General features: G+C 42.2%; 1 protein-coding gene across 3 annotated transcripts in view; it reads right to left on the bottom strand.

Moving 5' to 3' along the window:
- The window catches only part of abcc4 (ATP binding cassette subfamily C member 4 (PEL blood group)), a 405942-nt gene that overhangs the window by 102328 nt on the left and 284194 nt on the right, over positions 1 to 19420 (bottom strand). For all 3 annotated transcript variants that reach the window (XM_078545915.1, XM_078545916.1, XM_078545917.1), the window contains one exon: positions 4302 to 4412. In XM_078545915.1, coding sequence (XP_078402041.1) covers positions 4302 to 4412 — 111 coding nt within the window. The remainder of the gene's footprint in view (positions 1 to 4301; positions 4413 to 19420) is intronic.

Here is a 19420-nt window from a genome sequence, read left to right as displayed (position 1 = left end):
GGTAATAGTGGGACATTTAGAAAATAATAATACAATCTGGTAGAGTCAACATCGCTTTGTGAAAAGGGAAATCATGTTTGATTAGAGTTATTTGAGGAAGTAACAAGCTACTTGGATAAAGGGGAACCTGCAGATGTGGTGTACTTGGATTTCCAAAAGGCATTCGATAAGGTGCCACATAAAAGGTTACTACACAAAATAGTACACAATAGTACATCAATACATGATGCAGGGAGTGACATATTAGCATGGATAGAGGATTAGTTTGCAATCAGGAAACAGTGTTGGCATAAGTGAGTCATTTTCAAGTTGGAGGGTGTAACTAGTGGAGTTCCACAAGGATCAGTGCTAGGGTCTCAACTATCCACAATCTATATCAATGATGGATAAAGGGACCAAATGAATGGTAGCTAAATTTGCTGATGACACAAAGAAAGGTAGGAAAGTAAGTTATCAAAAGAACAAAGAATCTACAAAGAGATTTTGATAGGTTAAGTGAGTGGAAAAAATTTGGCCGATGGAGTACAATATGAGAAAATGTGAACTTGTCCACTTTGGTGAGAGAAATAGAAAAGCAGTATACTATTGAATGGAGAGACACTCTACGGTACAGAGGGATCTGGATGTCCTGGTACATGGACAACAGCGGTTCAAGAAGGCAGCTCACTACCACCTTCTCAGGGGAAATTAGGGAAGGGCAATAAAAATGCTGGCCTAGTCAGCAATGCCTACGTCCTGTGAAAGAATTTTTAAAAAGAATCACAAAAAGTTAGTATGCAGGTACAGGAAGAGATTAGGAAGGCAAATGGAATGTTGGTGTTGATTGCAAGGGGAATCGTGTATAAAAGTAACATCCTGGGGGCTACCATTGACCAGAAACCGAACTGGACTAGCCATATAAATGCTGTGGCTACAAGAGCAGGTCAGAGACTAGGAATCCTGCAGTGAGTAACTCCCTAAAGCCTGTCCGCCATCTCCAAGGCAGAAGACAGGAGTGTAATGCAATACCCTCTACTTGCCTGGATGAGTGCAGCCCCAACAACACTCAAGAAGCTTGACCCCATCCAGGAAAAACCAACCCACTTGATTGGCACTCTGATTAACAAACATTAACTCCCCCCACCACCAACGAACAGTGGCACCAATGTGTACCATCTGCAAGATGCACTGCAGTGACTCACCAAGCCTCCTTAGACAGCACCTTCCAAACCCATGACCACTACCATCTAGAAGGACAAGGGCAGCAGACACATGGGAACACCACTACTTGGAAGTTCCCCTCTAAGCCACACACCATCCTGACTTGGAACTATATTGCCATTCCTTCACTGTTGCTGGGTCAAAATCCTGGAATTCCCTAACTGCACTGTGGGTGTACCTACACCACATGGACTGCAGCAGTTCAAGAAGGCAGCTCACTATCACCTTCTCAAGGGCAATTAGGCGATGGGCAATAAATGCTGGCCTGGCCGGCGATGCCCACATCCCATGAACAAATGAAACAAACGTGTTGCTACAGCTATACAGGGCCTTAGTTAAATTCTATCTGGAGTACTGTGTACAGTTTGGTCTTAAAAAAGGATATAATGACATTAGAAGTAGTTCAGAGAAGGTTCACTTGACTGATTCCATGGATGGAGGGGTTATCTTATGAGGAAAGGTTGAGCAGGTGAATATGATCAGGTTGAGCCTATGCCCATTGAACTTCAGGTGAATATGAGTTGATCTTGTTGAAACATACAAGATCCTGAGAGGACATGACAGGGTGGATGCTGAGAGGATGTTCCCCTTGTGGGAGAGTCTAGAATCAGGGGACACAGTTTAAAAATGAGAATTCTCCCATTTAAGACTGAGATGAGGAGAATTGTTTTTCTCTCAGAGGATCATTACTCTGTGGAATTCTCTTCCCCAGAGATCAGTGGAGGCTGGGTCATTGAATTTATTCAAGGCAGAGTTGGACTGATTTTTGATCAACAAGGAAGTCAAGGTTTCTGGTAGGAAATTGGAGTTAAGGCCACAATCAGATCAGACATGATCTTATCAAATGGCAGAGCAGGTCTGTGGGGCCAAGTCGCCCACTCTTGCTCCTAATTCGCGTCTTCTTCCTTTGTCCTGAAATAGCACTAGCTGGGCCCAGTGCGACACCTTTGCCTGAATTGGAAGGTAATTGGTTGATGTCCATTCCAGGGATTTGGTTCAAAAGTTGACATAAGCTTTTATCAACATAAGATACAAGTCCAAGGTGGGTATTAGTTGCTAAATGAACATGATAGCTTTCCAAACATATTTCAAGAATTTTAATACTATTGTGCTCTATTTAATTTCTCATCAGAAAGTGCTAAAAAAAAACTGAGCTCTCGATTATAAGCTATGAGGAAAGCATGATTTTTAGTAAATTAGAATGTCACAATCAAATGGGTTGGAGTCATGATCATTGCACCAATAAACATGGCCAGGATTTTTAGGATGGTGGAGTTTCCCTCCAGAGTCAGTGGGGAACACATCCCTGGTGACACTGCCTGCCCCACAGCGATTTCACTCTCCAACAAGCATCTATTGGCTGGAGGCAGGACTTCCGCTCCTCACTCAGGAGGAAGTCCCGGCTTAGAGAGATGCAAGTCATTCAGGTTGGCTGGCAACCCTCTAGTCTGTGCAACACCAGAAGCTGCAATGGGCAGGGCTGAGACTGCAGTCAGTTACCAGAGCCTAAGTCCCAGGATTCCAGGAGCAGGTAAGTTTTGGGGGTCTCAGGGTGGAGAGGGTAGCAGAGGCCTGGGGTGTGAGCAGAGGGGAATTGGAGTGTCGACCGAGACACGTGGTGGTGGGGGGAGGAGGAGAGAGATCCCGCAGTTATAGACCTTAAGGGGGCTCCTATTGGAGCATCTTCCCACCCCCCCCCCACCAATCTTCCCATCTGAGACCTGAACCCGATTTACTTTTGGGCTTCCCCCATACCCTGGAACTCCTCCTGCCAGCCTAAACATTGAGGCTGGGTGGAAAACAGCCCTTAAGTGGTCAATAATTGGCCACTTAAGGGCCTCCATTGCGGCAAGGCCTCAGTCGCCCAACATAAAATTGCAGAGGTGTCCGGGGGGAACCTAGAGAGAAGCCCAACCAAGGAATTTTACGTTCATCCCCTGCCTACAAATCCTTAAACAGGGGAGCGTAAAATTCTGCCCCACATCTTTCATGTTACAAGCTTCTATAGTAGAAACGTTCTGAGTCTACTTAACTCTTGATTGCTGAAGGAAGAAAGCCCTGCTTTGTTAGTTTGATCAACTTGAGATGCAAGCCATGAAATGAAGGCTCAGGAAAGTGCAGTGTCATGCCTGATTCCCAGCTGCCTATGTAAACTCTAAATACAACAGGTGCTCCCCATACTCCTTAATGATACCATCACCATATCCTCTCCCTCTTTCCTACCTACATTTCCATTTCCTTGGATTTTTTTCTTTAGGTCTGCACATTTGGCACATACTTGCTTTGTATGCATGCAACACCAACATATAAATTTAAATTAAATTAAATTCAAAGAAATGAGCAGAGTCTAAAAAGAGTTCCAATAATTTGCCCAGTTGGATGTGATTGCTGAGTCCAATTTCAGTATAAAAATGAGTTCTAGTATTCAGTACTGACTGGGTATTAAGTGAAAATAAAATCCACTTCTCTCCCTCATTCCTTCCTTCTCCTCCAATTATAACTTGGATGATTGTTTTGTGCAAGGAAGGATGCATAGATACCTAGCTGTGCACCCTGAGCAGAAACTTAACATTTTTGAAGTACTAAATAAAAATTGCACAGCAAATTTGGTTGCACCAATTAATTACATACTGAGTTATCTTGTCTCCTCTTATATCCTTTCCAGTCTTGGAGTTTTGCACTCTAGACATTAGTCCTTCAATTTGTTTTTTTAAAGCAGAAAAACCCTACTGCCCTCTGTAAATGAACACAATATAATGCCTGGTCGAATCTGTCAGTACCATGGCATGAAATCAAGATCTTGTTCAAAGCTTGTAGGTTAATAGCGCTGAAGTTCCCAGTTAGTGATCACATCAACCAGAAGAACATTTGAACACTCCATGTATTTCTATGTTAAATAGAAACTTACCTGCTACCTCTCCTTAAGTAATGCAAAATGAATGCAGGATGGAAAATAAATAAAGAACAATTTTTAACGATGGAAAGCTAATTTAATAATCAGTTTTCCTGAAGAATTTCAACTAGATAGAAAAACTGTGCACTTATAATTATATCGATAGATTACAATACATTGTAAAGAAAGAGCTGGAATTCCTACTTACGGTTTGCCATTATAATAGATCCAAAAGCAACAGCGGTAACAAAAACTGTACAAAGAGCATCTAAGCGAACAGCAAGCCACCGTGAAGTGGATAGAAAAAGAAACCATGTCTCTGCAGAAAAAAAGAGGAAATAAAGCTAAAGAAAATCACACTGAAGTACACATTACATAACAATTCAGAACACAGCTTTTTGCTGAAAAAATAAATCTGGGCTGGGGTTAATTAAGAAAATTGAAGCTGTAAACATTTTCATCGGTGTCATTAAAAGTTTTGTTTCTATAAAATCAATCCAATGCTCTTGCTACCTATCTGTATGACATCATCAGTTGCATGCTTAGCAGCAACCACCCAGCCATTACACCTGCAGCACCAGCACTGTTGTCTAACAAAGGAGTAAAAATAGCATAATTTATCCCCAACTGAAGTGCACAGCAGGCTGCTGTAAGAAGGGTGTATATTCTCACGAAGGTAACTGCCGCCACTCTTAGTCACACTCTTTACTAAACTCTCCATCAGCAAGTTTTACAACTTAACAGCTGAGCATGGTGCAAGACATTGGGTGGAATCACCCTGCATTTGCACTAGGTGTGGAAGGGGCGCAAGAAAGGACATTTTACCTGCTGGCCGCAATGGTGGGTTTTCGTGCCGTATCGTCCCAATCCCAACTCATTAATCATACATTCCCGGGAAACACGCTGTTTCGCTGGCAGGTGGCCTCCGAATTGCCTGCCATGCCGTCACCTCGCCGCTTCATCACACCGGGCACTATATTCAAAGTTCAGCCGCAAGCACACCTCTCAGTGCTTCCAGGCCAGGACTGCTGCACAGACTGCAGCATTCCTTGAACGCCTTCTTGACACCATGTGAACCCGCCATGTGTCCTCTAACCCCGCCCTGGCTGCAGGAGGCCCATCAGTGTCACCAGTCTGGCTTGGGAGGCTGTGGCAGTGGTGGTCAGTGCCAACACTGCACAGAAGAGGTTCGCCATCCAGTGCAGAAAGAGGATGAATGATTTCATCTGTGCCAGGGTAAGGCGACAGGTCACTCTAAACTCTCACGCTCTCAATCTCATCACACATTCACCGGCATCTCACTCACTGCCAGCTCAAGGAACATCACCAGTCACTCTCTCACACACACCCTCACATCTCCATCTGGAGACTGCCTCCTCAGCTCTCACCCTCTTGTGGTCGCTTACACAGATCAACATGTGTCTCCATACACACCCTGGGATACCCCCCTACGCCAATAATGCCCTAGCCTGCAGCCTCTTCCTTTGCCTGAGGCCACTTCTCTCCCTTCCCCAAGCAAGCCATTGCTCTGCAGCCAATGAAAAGCCAACCCCGCATTACGGCTGGTCTTGTAAGTAGAGACCTGCCCTTCAGCCCCCCTAAAAGTGATGTGGTGCTGTGAAGTCTGGCGCCAATGACCATGATTACTGCCCAAAGCAAGGTAGGCAAACAAGCCTCAAAGTCCTGAGCAAAGTGCAGCTCGCCAGGTGCACGTTGCTTATGTTCAGTTGTGAAACACGTTGGCGTGATATGCTCAGACAATCCAGCTTCAGGGGGATGATTGCGGCAAGTTGGACTTATAATGGTACGCTGATGTATTACAATGAAGTTCCCGATGTGCAGCGAGGAGAATCGCTGCCTGTCATTGACGGGTGCAACAGACAATTACAAACTGGTTTCATGACTTCGCGAAACTGATTTTTGGCCTTCCCACCATTGTCCGCTCACGCCTGCCATGACGTCCAATGTCAGTGGGCACGAAAAATTCTGCCCTAGTTGTTCCTACTTGATAGGTCCAAATTTCAAACAAGCAAATTCCCAATCCACCAGGCAGTGAGCAATGTGGTAAGAGAATCATTAGTTCACAGAATGAAATGCACAACTTCTGAGCAAATGGCGTTTCCAAAAGGTTTTTCCACACGGACTAGCATGTGGCTGCCACAAACTAATACCAAATTCACCACATTCCCCTTATTTCTAGGCTTTCACCTCAGAGTAGAACATGTTGTATGGAGAAAAGTTGAATTCTATTGCACTCTATAATATTCACTTTGGAATGTACTTTAACAGATTTTAAGAACAAAGTATATTTTTAAAGAAAAATAATTATTTCTAGGCTTCCTTGTATGTGAAGCATTGCATTAGTGAATACTTTATGTTTCAAATATGCTCGAAATTTAGTGGGGTGAGGAAGACAAAATCTTAAATGCGATGTCAAACAAGTGCATAATTGAAAGGATTTTGTTGAACACAAACATTCAACACTAAAGCACAGCTGTATTAATAGCTGAAGGCAAATGTGTTTCACCACAGTCAATTTCAATTTTACAAGTCTGGCGAGGAGTGAAGTTGGCTGTAGCCGGACTGTAATTTCTTAATGCAAGTTTTGCTAGTAAGTTAATTACCCACATACACAGATGTGGGCAACAGTACTTATACAACTGGAAAGTTGAGGGGTTTCTGAGCAGTTTTCTATCAATACAAGACTAGTGATGGCAGCAATTATATTCTTAGAATGTAACCATCTCAGCTACAGAAAATAAAGATTGAAATCAGAGACCACAAAAGGTAAAACATCCATAGCAGACAGGAGCACTTATATTCATAGGTGGATAATCACCCAACCCAACATCAGAAATTTAAGATGCACAAATGCATTATTTTCACTTTTTATTTAGTTTATTTATCAGAGCCAACTCAATGAATATTTGTTTCTTCTTAATTTTGGTTTATATTATTCAACAAAATAAAGAAATCGAAGTGAACACCAATGTGATTGCTTCCAACATTACACAAACATTTATTTGCGCACTCAGATGCACACGTGGCCACGTATACACACATACTATCATAAAAAACTATGAAATATCTTTGGATAAGTATAAGTTTTGTTAAACAACAACTCCACATTACAGCTTTTGTGCATGAAATGGTTAAGACTTGCTTCTTGGAGATAGAGGAGAGGAATGATAAAAGGTCATTGACCTGAAATATTAACTTTGTTACTCTCCACGGATGTTGCCTGACTTGCCGAGTGTTTTTTGCATTTTCTGTTTCTCATTTTGATTTCTAGCATCTGCAGTATTTTGCTTTTGCATGGAGTTGGGCCAAACCAACTAAGTCTAATAGGCTATAAACCATCTAAAGCAAGGGTCTCAATACTGACCCCTGGGGAACTCCAGTACAAACCTTCCTCCAACCTGGAAAATATACATTGACTATTACCCTCTGTTTCCTATTACTTAGATAATTTTGTATTCATGTTACTACTGTCCCTTTTATTCCATGAGCAATAACTTTTCTCACAAGTCTGTTGTGTGGCACTGTATCGAATGCCTTTTGAAAGTCCATGTACAGCACATCAACAACATTACCTTCAGCTACCCTTTCCGTTACCTCTTCAAAAAACTCCAGCAAGTTAGCTAAACATGATTTCCCCTTTAGAAATCCATGCTGGCTCTTCCTGATCAACCCACATTTTTCCATGTGACTACTAATTCTATCCCAAATAATTGTTTCTAGAAGCTTCCCCACCAATGAAGTTAAACTGACAGGTCTGTAATTGCTGGGCTTATCCTTACAGCCCTTTTTGAACAAGGGCGCAATGTTTGCAATTCTCCAGTCCTCTGGTGCCTCCCCCGAGTCTAGGGAAGACTGAAAGATTATGGCCAGTGCCCCTGCAATTTCCACGCTTACTTCCTTCAATATCCTTGGATGCATCACACCCGATCCTAGTGCTTTGTCAACCTTAAGTACCGACAGTTTATCCAACACTTCCTCCATATCAATTTTGATTTCTTCTAGAAACAGAGTTTCCTCCTCTGTCACCATGGCCTTGGTAGCATCTGCTTCCTTGGTAAAGACAGATGCAAAGTATTCATTTAACACCTCAGCCATGCCCATTGCCTCCATGTGTAAATCCTCTTTTTGGTCCCTAATTGGCCCTACTCCTCCTTTTACCACCCTCTATTTATATGCCTATAGAAGACTTTGGGATTCCACTATATGTTGGCTGCCAGTCTTTTCTCATAATCCCTCTTTGCTTCTCTTATTTGTTCCTTCACCTCTCCTCCGAACCTTCTGTATTCTGCTTAGTTCTCAGTTTTCTACCTGACACCTGTCATTAGCGCACTTTTCCTTCTTTGTCTTAATTTGTATCTCCTTTTTCATCCAGGGAGCTCTGGATTTGTTTGCCCTACCTTTCCCTTTTGAGGGAATATATCTTGACTGTGCCCAAACCGTTTCTTCTTTGAAGGTAGCCCATCGTTCAGCTAGTTCTGCCAACCTTTGGTTCCAGCCTATCTGGCCCAGCTCCATTCTTGCCCCATTAAAGTTGGCTTTCCCCCAGTTAATCATTCTTACTCTGGATTGCCCATTGTCCTTTTCTCCCATCATCCTAAACTTTATCATAATATGATCACTGTCTCCTAAATGTTCCCCACTGATACTTGATCTACTTGGCCCACCTCATTTCCAAGAACCAAGTTGAACAGTGCAACCTTTCTTGTTGGACTGGACACATACTGCTGTAGAAAATTGTCCTGAACACAATCTAGGAACTCTTGCCCCTCTCTGCCCTTTACATTTCCATTGCCCCAGGCTACAGTTGGATAATTAAAGCCCCCCATTATAACTACTCTATAATGTTTGGATCTGTCTGTAACTTTCCTGCAGATTTGTTCCTCTACATCCTTCCCACTAGCTGGTAGTCTATAGACTACATCGAGCAATGTAATTGCACCCTTCTTGTTCCTTAGCTCTAGCCGAATTGATTCGGTCCTTGAACTCTCTGGGAAATCCTTTTTCTCCAATACTGCAATGTTCTCCTTAACCAATACTGCCACTCCTCTCCTCCTTTTCTTTCAGTCCTATCTTTCCTGAACACATTGTACCCAGGAATATTTAGCACCCTGTCCTGCCCTTCCTTGAGCCAGGTCTCTATTATCGCCACAACATCATAATTCCACATGGTAATCTGTACCTGTAACTCACCAATCTTATTAACTATACTCCATGCATTCACATATGTGCAGGATAACCCTGATTTAGACTTCTTTACTTTCTCCCTTACTCCAACTCCACCTACCTAGTGCTACCTGTCTCTCCCAGTATTTTGTGCACCTTGGTATTACTCTCTAATGTTCTCTCCTGGTTCCCACACACCTGCCAAGTTAGTTTAAAGTCATCCAACAGCACTAGCAAAATGCCCTGCAAGAACTCAGTCCCGGCTCTGTTCAGGTGCAACCCATCCGGCTTGTACAGGTGCCATCTTCCCCAGAGGCAGTCCCAGTGTCCCAGGGACTTAAAGCTCTCCCTCATGTGTCATCTTTCCAGCCATGCATTCATCTGCCTTAATCTCCTTGCACATGGCACTGGGAGTAACCCAGAGATGACTACATTTGAGGTCCTGCTTGCTAATTTTTGACCTAGCTCCCAAAACAGGACCACATCCCCCTTCCTATCTAAGTCATTGGTACCAAAGTAGACCACTATCTTTGGCTGATTGCCCTCCCCTAGAAGAATGTGTTGCATCTGCTCGGTGACATCATTGACCCTGACAACAGGGAGGTAATATACCATCCTGGAGTCGCGTCTATGGATACAGAAACACCTGTCTGTTCCCCTAACTAATGAATCCCCTATCACTATTGCTCTTCCTTTTTTCTTCCCCCCACTCTTGTACAGCCAAGCTGCTTGTGGTGCCACAAACTTGGCTCTCACTGCAGTCCTCTGAGTAACCAACGCCCTCACCATTATCCAAAACGGAAAACCAATTAGCAAGCGGGGATTCCTGCACTACCTGCCTGGTTCTCTTGGACTGCCTGGCGGTCACCCGTTCCCTTTCTTCCTGCATGCTCCTAATCTGCGGTGTGACCACCCCTTTGAAAGTGCTATCCACATAGCTCTCAGCCTTGCAGATGCACCATAGTGACTCCAGCCACCGCTCAAGCTCTGAAGCCTGGAGCTCAAGTTTCTGCAGCTGGCAAGCAGTAATGACCTGACCGAGTAAAATGTAGATCTACATTTTTTCCAAACATGACTGCTCTATCATTCTCCATATCTAGTGTCATCTGAGCCTTCTACATCGCAGATCAACTTAACAATAGCTGTATCTTGCTAGAAGCCACATCAGTACTGATAAACAGATTGATCCCTGCTATCTTACAAGGGAGGACCAGCCGTTTGGAGGATGTTAATGTATTGTCATCTCTGAACCTGAAGTAGGTAGAGCTTTCTTACTCAGTGGCGTTCCGCCGGTCTGCCTCATCGAGAGGCTCCAGATAACAGTCAAGCCAGTCCATGCCACATAGCATAGATGTGCAACCACAGTCCAGAACTGCACAGTTGAAGGAATCCACCATCAAAATACTCATCACTGGATTCAAACTCTCAGTGATCAATAGAATTCCTTCATGGCAGTCACCATCATCATTTTCAGATGAATCCGTCTCGTGGGTCACTTCAAAAACGCAATTCCTTCGCTATGGGCAATTCATCGCGTAATGATACTGGGAATCACACCAAAAACACCGACTAACCATGCCCCATGCATTTTTTGGGTTTAAACGCCTATGGTCAAAGTCCCAGACATGCTTTTTGTCCCGACTCTCAAATTGGCTAGGGTTACGACCATTTTCAGACCTCTTGCCATTAACCGCATTTTTGGATTGGAATCTTTGTCTAATATTTGGTCAACCTCGAAATTCCACCACTATTGAATCCTCTATCCTTTTGTTTCACAGCATAGCTGTTTGCGTTTGCTAAGAAAGTGGCAGGGAACAACTGTTTCCCCAGAAATTTTTTTAGGGCAGCAGCCATTTGAACTAGGAGAGATTTTTTCCCCTGGAATTGAACCCCTGTTAGTACTGAAAGACTATCAACGTGGGAAATGTGAGCACAGACCAGTAATTTAAATACCAATACATATTCCGGAATTTCAAGTTCAAATCTCTGTAGTCTCCTGTATCAAAATCCATAATATATTCTCCCATGGACTGATCATCTGATTTCCTAAATCTATCAAAGATCGTCCAAGCTTCGTACGCTTCCAATAACTCATCCTTTTTGTAAAACTTATGCAAAAATTGTAACAGAAGGTTCAGTCCCTCTTCATGTTCCAAATCATCCACTTTCCATTCTGAAAGTACTCCTTATCTTACTTTTGGCTGATAATGATAACGCCAAAGCCATACCTTGCTTCTTCCAGGGTGTGAAAGTAACGCGGTTCCACATTTCAACTTCAGCCTTCCATTGCTGATAAGGTTCAGAGTCAGAAAAAATTGGTGGATAGTCAAAGTTTGCGATTTTGCACAGTCCTTCCACCATTCTGTAACTTAAATTGTCAGCAACAGCACACTTCTTTTCCCTCAGAGGATTGAGACAAAAATCTCCATATGCAGCAATTAATCACCAAAGCTTAAAATTCATCCTCTGCTACCATGCTACTTACAATAAGAGGTTGCAGGAGAAGAAGTAATCCAGGCTGGTGTTTCGGTTTAATCTGGTTTATTTTCAAGACAATTCCTTAGTGCTACTCAGTAGCTTCCCCAAAAAACGTTCCAGCTGTATCTTTTTATTCTGTTTAGATGGGATAATCAATGCCCATCACCTACTTAACTAGCAATTGGCTTTAACACTGCCATGCAGTGTGATTATTTATACATTGACACGAGAGAGCTGTACTGTTAGGACGGTTTTCACCTGACCCACATGAGTACAGTACCCTGGTGAATTGGATAACTAGGTCTGTATAGAGCGCTTTAAACTAAATAGTGTGTGAAGGGTTCCTGTGAGGGGAGATCTGGGAGGTTAAAGAGAAAGGACATGGCAATAGTGCAAAGTAGCAATACAGGTACTGATAATCAGAATTGACAAGTAGGGGCAGATTATACAAACGCACCAGCAAATCTGGTTAGAGTAGGGAAACCTGGTAAAAAAAAGACAGAATTAAAGGCTCTTTAACTGAATGCACGCAGCATTCATAACAAAATTGATGAATTGATAGTACAAATAGAAATAAATGAGGGATGATATGATAGCCATCACAGAGTCATGGTTGTATAGTGACCAAGGCTGGAAACTGAACATTCAAGGATATCTGACATTTTGGAAAGATAGGAAGGAAAGGAAAGGGAAGTGGGGTAGCACTGTTATTAAAGAATGAGATCAGTGCACTAGTGAGAAATGATCTTGGCTTTGAAGATCAAACTGCAGAATCAGTTTGGGTGTACATAAGAAATAGCACAAGTATGAAGTCACTGGTGGGAGTTAGGTGTAAATTAAATGAACCAAATTGGCAAAAGTAGCCTTGGAGATGAGTTGGTAGAGTGCAGTTGGGTCAGTTTCTTAGAATAATGCATTCCGGAACCAACCAGGGAGCAGGCTATTTTAGGCCTGGTAATGTGTAATGAGACAGGATTAATTAATAATTTCATAGTAAATGATCGTCTAGGCAAGGGTGATCATAATATGATAGAATTTCACATTCAGATTAAAGGTCAGAAATTTGGGTCTGAAACTAGAGCAATAAACTTAAATAAAGGCAATTACAAGGGTATGAAGACAGAGAAGACAAGTAGAGAAGCAGTGGCAGATATTTAAGGAGCTATTTCATAACTCTCAGCAAAGATATATTCCATTGACAAAGAAAGATTCTACGAGGATACACCATCTGTGGCTAAACTAAGGATATTAAGGATATCAAATTCAAAGAAAAGGCTTACAATGCTGTGAAGATTAGCAGTAAGCCAGAACATTGGGAACATTTTAGAAAACAGCAAAGGATGACTAAAAATATAATGAAGAGGTTGAAATTAGAGTATGAGAGTAGATTAGCAAGAAATATTAAAAGGGACATTATAATCTTCTACAAGTATATCAAAAGAAAAGAGTAGCTTAAGTCAGTGTTGATCTCTTGGAGGATGAAACTGAGAATTAATAATGAAATGGGTGAGACTTTGAATATCTGTCTCCACGGTAGAAGACACAAATAATATCCCAATTACAGTAAAGAATCAAGAAGCAAAATGAGGGACGAACCTTAAGCAATCACAATCACTAGTCCCATTCACTTGCCTAGTACTTTTTCTCCAAAGGCTGACAGGTCCCCTGGAACTGATAACTTGCATGTTAGGGTCTTAAAAGAAATGACTGCAGAGATAGTGGGACCGGATACCACTGTCCTGGTGCAAGACAAACCTATATCAGATGGAAGTGGGGGAGGGGGAAAGAGGTTGGCGGGACATGATTCTCTTCATCGTGTGGTATTTTTAAGGATGCGAGCGCAAGCCTGCGTGCAGCAATCCTGACACTAATGGCTCCATTGCAAGGGTTGTGATTTCAGACTACCTGCAATTTTAATAGAGAATTTAATAGAGCTTCTGAAGGAGACGTGGTTCACGCCAACTCAAGAGGTGTCATGGACCATTGTGGTGGTGGGGGGGTGGGGGTGGCGAAGCTTGTCCTATAGTCAGGAACATTTTGACAGGTAAGTTTAATAGGTGCTGCTAAATTATCACGTAGCATTATATAATTACATGTAAAGTTAATTATGGTTTTAATGCAGTGATTGATGAAAAAGCTTTTTTAGAAAAGTAAGTGACCATTAAATTTGACCAACAATGTGAAAGTGGAAAAGTCTTCAGATGCATTAGAGTATTGTTATGATCCCTGTGGAGACCGATAACTTTTTAATAAGAAAGGAATGCCCATGATGCCAATGTAAAGAATACCGCTGGACAAGATTTCACTTTTTCAAACTTTCACTGTAACAAACCAACTAAAATTAACATAATTTAAACATTAACTAACAGGTGTGGAATATTTCAACCAAAGAGGTGAATTTCACTTTAAATAGGTGATACAACAAAGATGTGCCTCGCATAATTACAAGCACTGGCACCATTTCCCAAACAAATGTGCCGCCACGTGCAATTCCATTGGGATATGGGGGCATAAGGGAATATGGGGTGCAATGGGGGGGCGGATATGGATGGGGCATGTGGGTATCGAGGGGTTGGGGGATTATGGAGATGCAGCAGTTCAATAGGAGGCGAGGGATGGGTCTTGGCTGCCCAGCGAATTGAGGAGGGAATTCTAACCTGCCTGACTCGACATCTACCTGGCTCCATTCCTACCTCAAGCCTGTTTCAGGAGGCGGTGGCCCTGACTCCAGCCCATCTCTGCCACTCCACCATAAAAATAATGTGGGCGCGCACTACCAGGCAGGAGGTGAGATCGTAACGTTAGGAAATCTCCTGGCTTGCGATTCCAGCCTCAAAGGAGAAAATCCAGCCTGGTGGATGCGTTGGGTGCAATCTTCCAAAATTTGCTAGATTCTGGAAAGGTCCCAGTGGACGGAAACTGTAAATGTAAAACCTCCACTCAAAAAAAGGAAGGCGACAGAAAGCAGGAAACTACAGGCCAGTTAGCCTGACATCTGTCATTGGGAAAATGCTGGAATCCATTATTAAGGAAGTAGTAAATGGCATTTAGAAAACCATAATACAATCAAACAGAGTCAACATGGTTATATGGCAGGGAAATGGTGTTTGACAAATGTAGTAGAGTTCTTTGAGGATGTAAAAGTAGGGTGAATAAAGGAGAACCTGTAGATGTAGTGGATTTAGACTTCCAAAAGGCATTCAAAAGGGGCCACATAAAAGGTTACTACAGAAAATAAGAACCCATGGTGTTGGGAGTAATATGTTTACATGGATAGGGGATTGGCTAACAAACAGGAAACAGAGTTGGAATAAATGAATCATTTTCAGGCCGGCAAACTATAACTAGTGGAATGCCAGAGAAATCAGTGTTGGGGCCTCAACTATTTTAATGATTTGGATAAAGCGACCAAGTGTATTTTAGCCAAATTTGCTGGTAACGCAAAGATAGGTAGGAAAGCAGCTTGTGAGGAGACAAAGAGTCTGCAAAAAGGTTGAGTGGGAGGGAAAAAATTTGGCAGATAGAGTATAAAGTGGGAAAATGTGAGGTTGTCCACCTTGGCAGTGAGAATAGAAAAGCAGAATATAATTTAAATGGGGAGAATGCAGAATGCTGTGGTGCAGAAGGATCTAGGTGTTCTCGCACATGAATCACAAAAAGTTAGTATGCAGGTGCAGCAAGTAATTAGCAAGGCAAATGGAATGTTGGTCTTTATTGCAAGGGGGATGGAGTATAAAAACAGGGAAGTCTTGTTAGAACTATAGAGCATTGCTGAGATTGCAGTGTATAGTTTTGGTCTCTTTACTTAAGAAGGGATGTATTTGCATTGGAAGCAGTTCAGAGCAGGTTCACTAAGCTGATCCCTGGGATGGAAGGGCTGTCTTATGAGGAAAGGTTAAGCAGGCTTAGCCATACTCAGGTTTAGAACAATGGGAGGTGGTCTTCTTGAAACATATAATATTCTTTGGAGGCTTGATAGGGTAGATGCTAACAGAATGTTTCCCCTCATGGGAGAATCTAGTACTGGGAGCACAGTTTAAAAATGAGGGGTCTCCCATTTAAGGAAGAGATGAGAAAGAATTTCTTCTCTCAGAGGGTTGTTAATTTTTGGAATTCTTGTTCCCAGAAAACATGGGAGGCTGTGCCAGTGAATAGAGTTGGACAGATGTTTGATCTGCAAGGTAGTCAAGGGTTCTGGCGGGCCAGCAGGAAAGCGGACTTAAGACCGCAATCAGATCAGCCTTATCTTATTAAATGGCAGAGCTGGCTCAAGGGACTGGGCAGCCTACTCTGGCTCCTATTTCTTATGATTTTATGCTGCGACCTCTAAGTGTCATTCACTGAAATTTGCACTGGGAGTAAAGCAGACTCAACAAGAATGAGGTTTTAAATCAGATCCAATTTCAAAAACATCTCCTTAACTCTTAAAAATAAGCTTAGTAAATACTTTTTTTTTATTGATAACCTGCTAGTTGTATGGGGAAACAATGAACTATTGACATTGAATAATAATCCTTCCAACAATTGACAGACAAGGAGGAATTTAAATACGATTCTTCCTGGGAATCTTCAGAGTCTAACACTGGCATTTGCGAAATAGTTTTCAGGGCAGTCCCTTCGAGTTCCTTTTAGTTGTAGCAACAAGTGATGCACAGGTATCCCTGTTTAAAGTACATTCTAATAGTGCATTTTCGTTTTTAACACGGTTTGTAAATTAGGGAAGTTTCCCAAATAGCGCTGCCTCCATTTCCATTTTAGTGCAGTTACTGAGCATGTTCTGTCTATTTCTAAAGGCACCACTGCTACACTCACCACCCCTATCCCACCTCCTCATTCCCTCCCACTTGCCCCTTCCCTCCACCAACCCTCCTGCTCACCGCTTCCTACCCCTGACCCTTTTGCTTGGCGGTTCCCACATCCGACCCTCCCCCTTGTCCCTTGCCTTCCCCGATCCTTCAGATCTCAACTTCTCTCTCCAAGCCTCCCGCACGGTGTTTCATTCTTCTGAACCCGTTTACTGTTTGCCACCCCTCTTCTGAGCCCTTGCTGTGAACCAACGCCACGGAGGGGGGGTGGCAAAAGAGAGGGAGTGAGAGACGGCGGCGAGTTGGAGGGAGGAAGCAGGTGAGAGGCAGCTGGCAGGAAGTGGGAGGGTCGCGGGAGGCAGGAGGGTCACGGAAAAAGCAGCAAGTGGGAGGGATAGTGAGTGGGAAGCAGCGAGAGGAAAGAAAGTTGAAAGAGTTAGTAAAAGTTAGTAAGAAAGAGGATTTTTGGGCCAGTTTGGTTCAAGGCAGCTAATAGGTTCTTAATCTAAAAATTAGAGAGGAACACAACCCACCATTATTTTATGCTCTCTTATGGAAAAGTGATTTTCATTTGGTACATTTTTGGTCAGCACACCTTTTTTTTGGAACATATTAGGAGTGCTAAAGGAGAGATAGCTGCATTACAAAATCGTCCTCATTGTCGGATCAGTGGTTCAATAGAGTAGGTACCGAGAAACGATTTCCTCTGGTGCAGGAGTCCAGATAGGGGTGTGAGGTGGTGGTGGGGGGAAGTGGATAACCTTAAAATTAGAACAAGGTAATTTGGGAGTGAATATAAGAACATTAGAAATGGAGCAGGAGTAGGCCATTCAGCTTTTTGAGCCTGCTCCACCATTCAATGAGATCATGGCTTCTATGGATCATCTACTTCAACACCATTTTCCTGCACTATCCCCATAGTCTTTGATATTTTTAGAAACATATCGATCTCAGCCTTAAACATACTCAACAATTGAGCCTCCACAGCCCTCTGGGGCAGACAATTCCAAACATTCGCCACCCTCTGACTGAAGAAACTCCTCTTTATCTCAGTCCTAAATGGCCTGCCCCTTATTCTGAGACCATGTCCGCTGGTTCTAGACTCACCAGCCAGGGGAAACATCCTTTCTGCATCTATGCTGTTGAGCCCTGTAAGAATTTTGTATGTTTTAATGAGATCACCTCTCATTCTTCTAAATGCCATAGAATAAAGGCCCTATCTATTAAATCTTTCCTCTCAGGCCAATCCCTCCCTCCCTCCCAGTTTGGCAAACTTTCACGTGAAATCAGAAACACTTTGCAAAACAAAGAATGGTGGCAATCTGGAACTTGTTGCCATAAGGCTGTGACTGCTAACTTAGTCACAATTTTCAAGATAGGGATCAACAGCATATTGTTAATTGTAATGCCTGTACAATTTCCTCACTTGTCTCTTCTAATACCTTGGATGGAAACCATTAGGTCCTGGAGCTTTGTCCATTTTTAATATTATATTCTCCATTGTCATTTTAGTAAGCTTATATTAAATCCACTAGCTTCCTTGCTTTGACCTATTTTCAGGTCAACTCAGGTTCCCATGTAATGCTGTTATTTTGGCCTCATTTGAACTATTTTCAAAGTTGAGGAGAAGTATTTATTTAATAAGTCTCCTATTTCCTTATTACTCATTATGGTATATTTGTAAAAAAAAATTGGTAGCTTTGATATTCCTTGTAACCTTTTGGCTTATTTGCTTTATACACTCCTTATTACTTCCTATGCACCCTTTTATTGCTCTTCACGGTTTTCCAAGGCCAGGATTTTACAGCCCCTCCCATCTGGCGTGATATTACGGCCCTGCTGAACTGAATGGAGATTTAAATAGTTCGCCGCATCTGCCGGGGGGCGGGGGGGGACGACGACACACGCTGTGGCGGGGCCGTAAAATCCTGGCCCAAGTCTTCTAGGTTTCCATTATTCCTCACATTTCTGTGAGCCTTTTCTTTAGCTTGACACTGCCGCTTATTTGTTGACCATGGCTGCATTTACTTTTTATGGAATTTACTGGTTATGTAATGTACCAAACACATCTTTGAATATTTCCCACTATATGTTTGTAGGTTTATCCATTAACAGTTAAGTCCAGCTTACTGCGGTCAATTTATTTCTCATCCTTTTGAAGTTTGCCTTACTTAAATTTAAAACTTTGGTTTGTCACTTTCCCTTCTCACTCTCAAATATCAAATTCAATCATATAATGGTCACTATTTGCACAATGCTGCACCACTGTTACACTGTTAACTAATTCTGATTCATTACCTATCATTATATCTGGTATGGCCTGTTCCCATCTGTTCATGGAAAACGATATGAAATACTTTCTAGATATTTGTTACCTTTATTACTTTAGCTGCTCTGCTACTTCCAGTTTCCATGAAAATTCTAATCCCTCATTAAAATCAGTTTCTACATGCATCCTTAACCTCCATCTTTATATATAATATATCTATAATATATATATCTATAATAAATACTATATATATATATATATATTTCTATATATCACCACATCACCGCTACAACTAGGTGGTTGTAGACAACTCCTTGCATGCTTTGCTGTTCCTTAACTCTACCAGTATCTACTAGGTGCTTCCATTGCCTTTTAAGCCTTATTGAAATATCTTCTTTCAATGCGGTAAATATCAATATTAACATTTCTGCTCCATTCTCAATTTTTATGTTGGGGAATTTCTAAATATCCTGTAGTCTATATTTAGTTCCCAATCATATTTAGCAGCAATCACATGGATTTAAAGAGAAAAAGAAGGAGCCATTACACTTTTTTTTATCTGTTCATGGATTTGTGTGTCACTGGCAAGGC

Source organism: Cetorhinus maximus, chromosome 7, assembly GCF_964194155.1.
Source record: "Cetorhinus maximus chromosome 7, sCetMax3.hap1.1, whole genome shotgun sequence".
Classification (NCBI taxonomy): Eukaryota; Metazoa; Chordata; class Chondrichthyes; order Lamniformes; family Cetorhinidae; genus Cetorhinus; species Cetorhinus maximus.
This window is presented reverse-complemented; position numbering and strand designations above follow the sequence as displayed.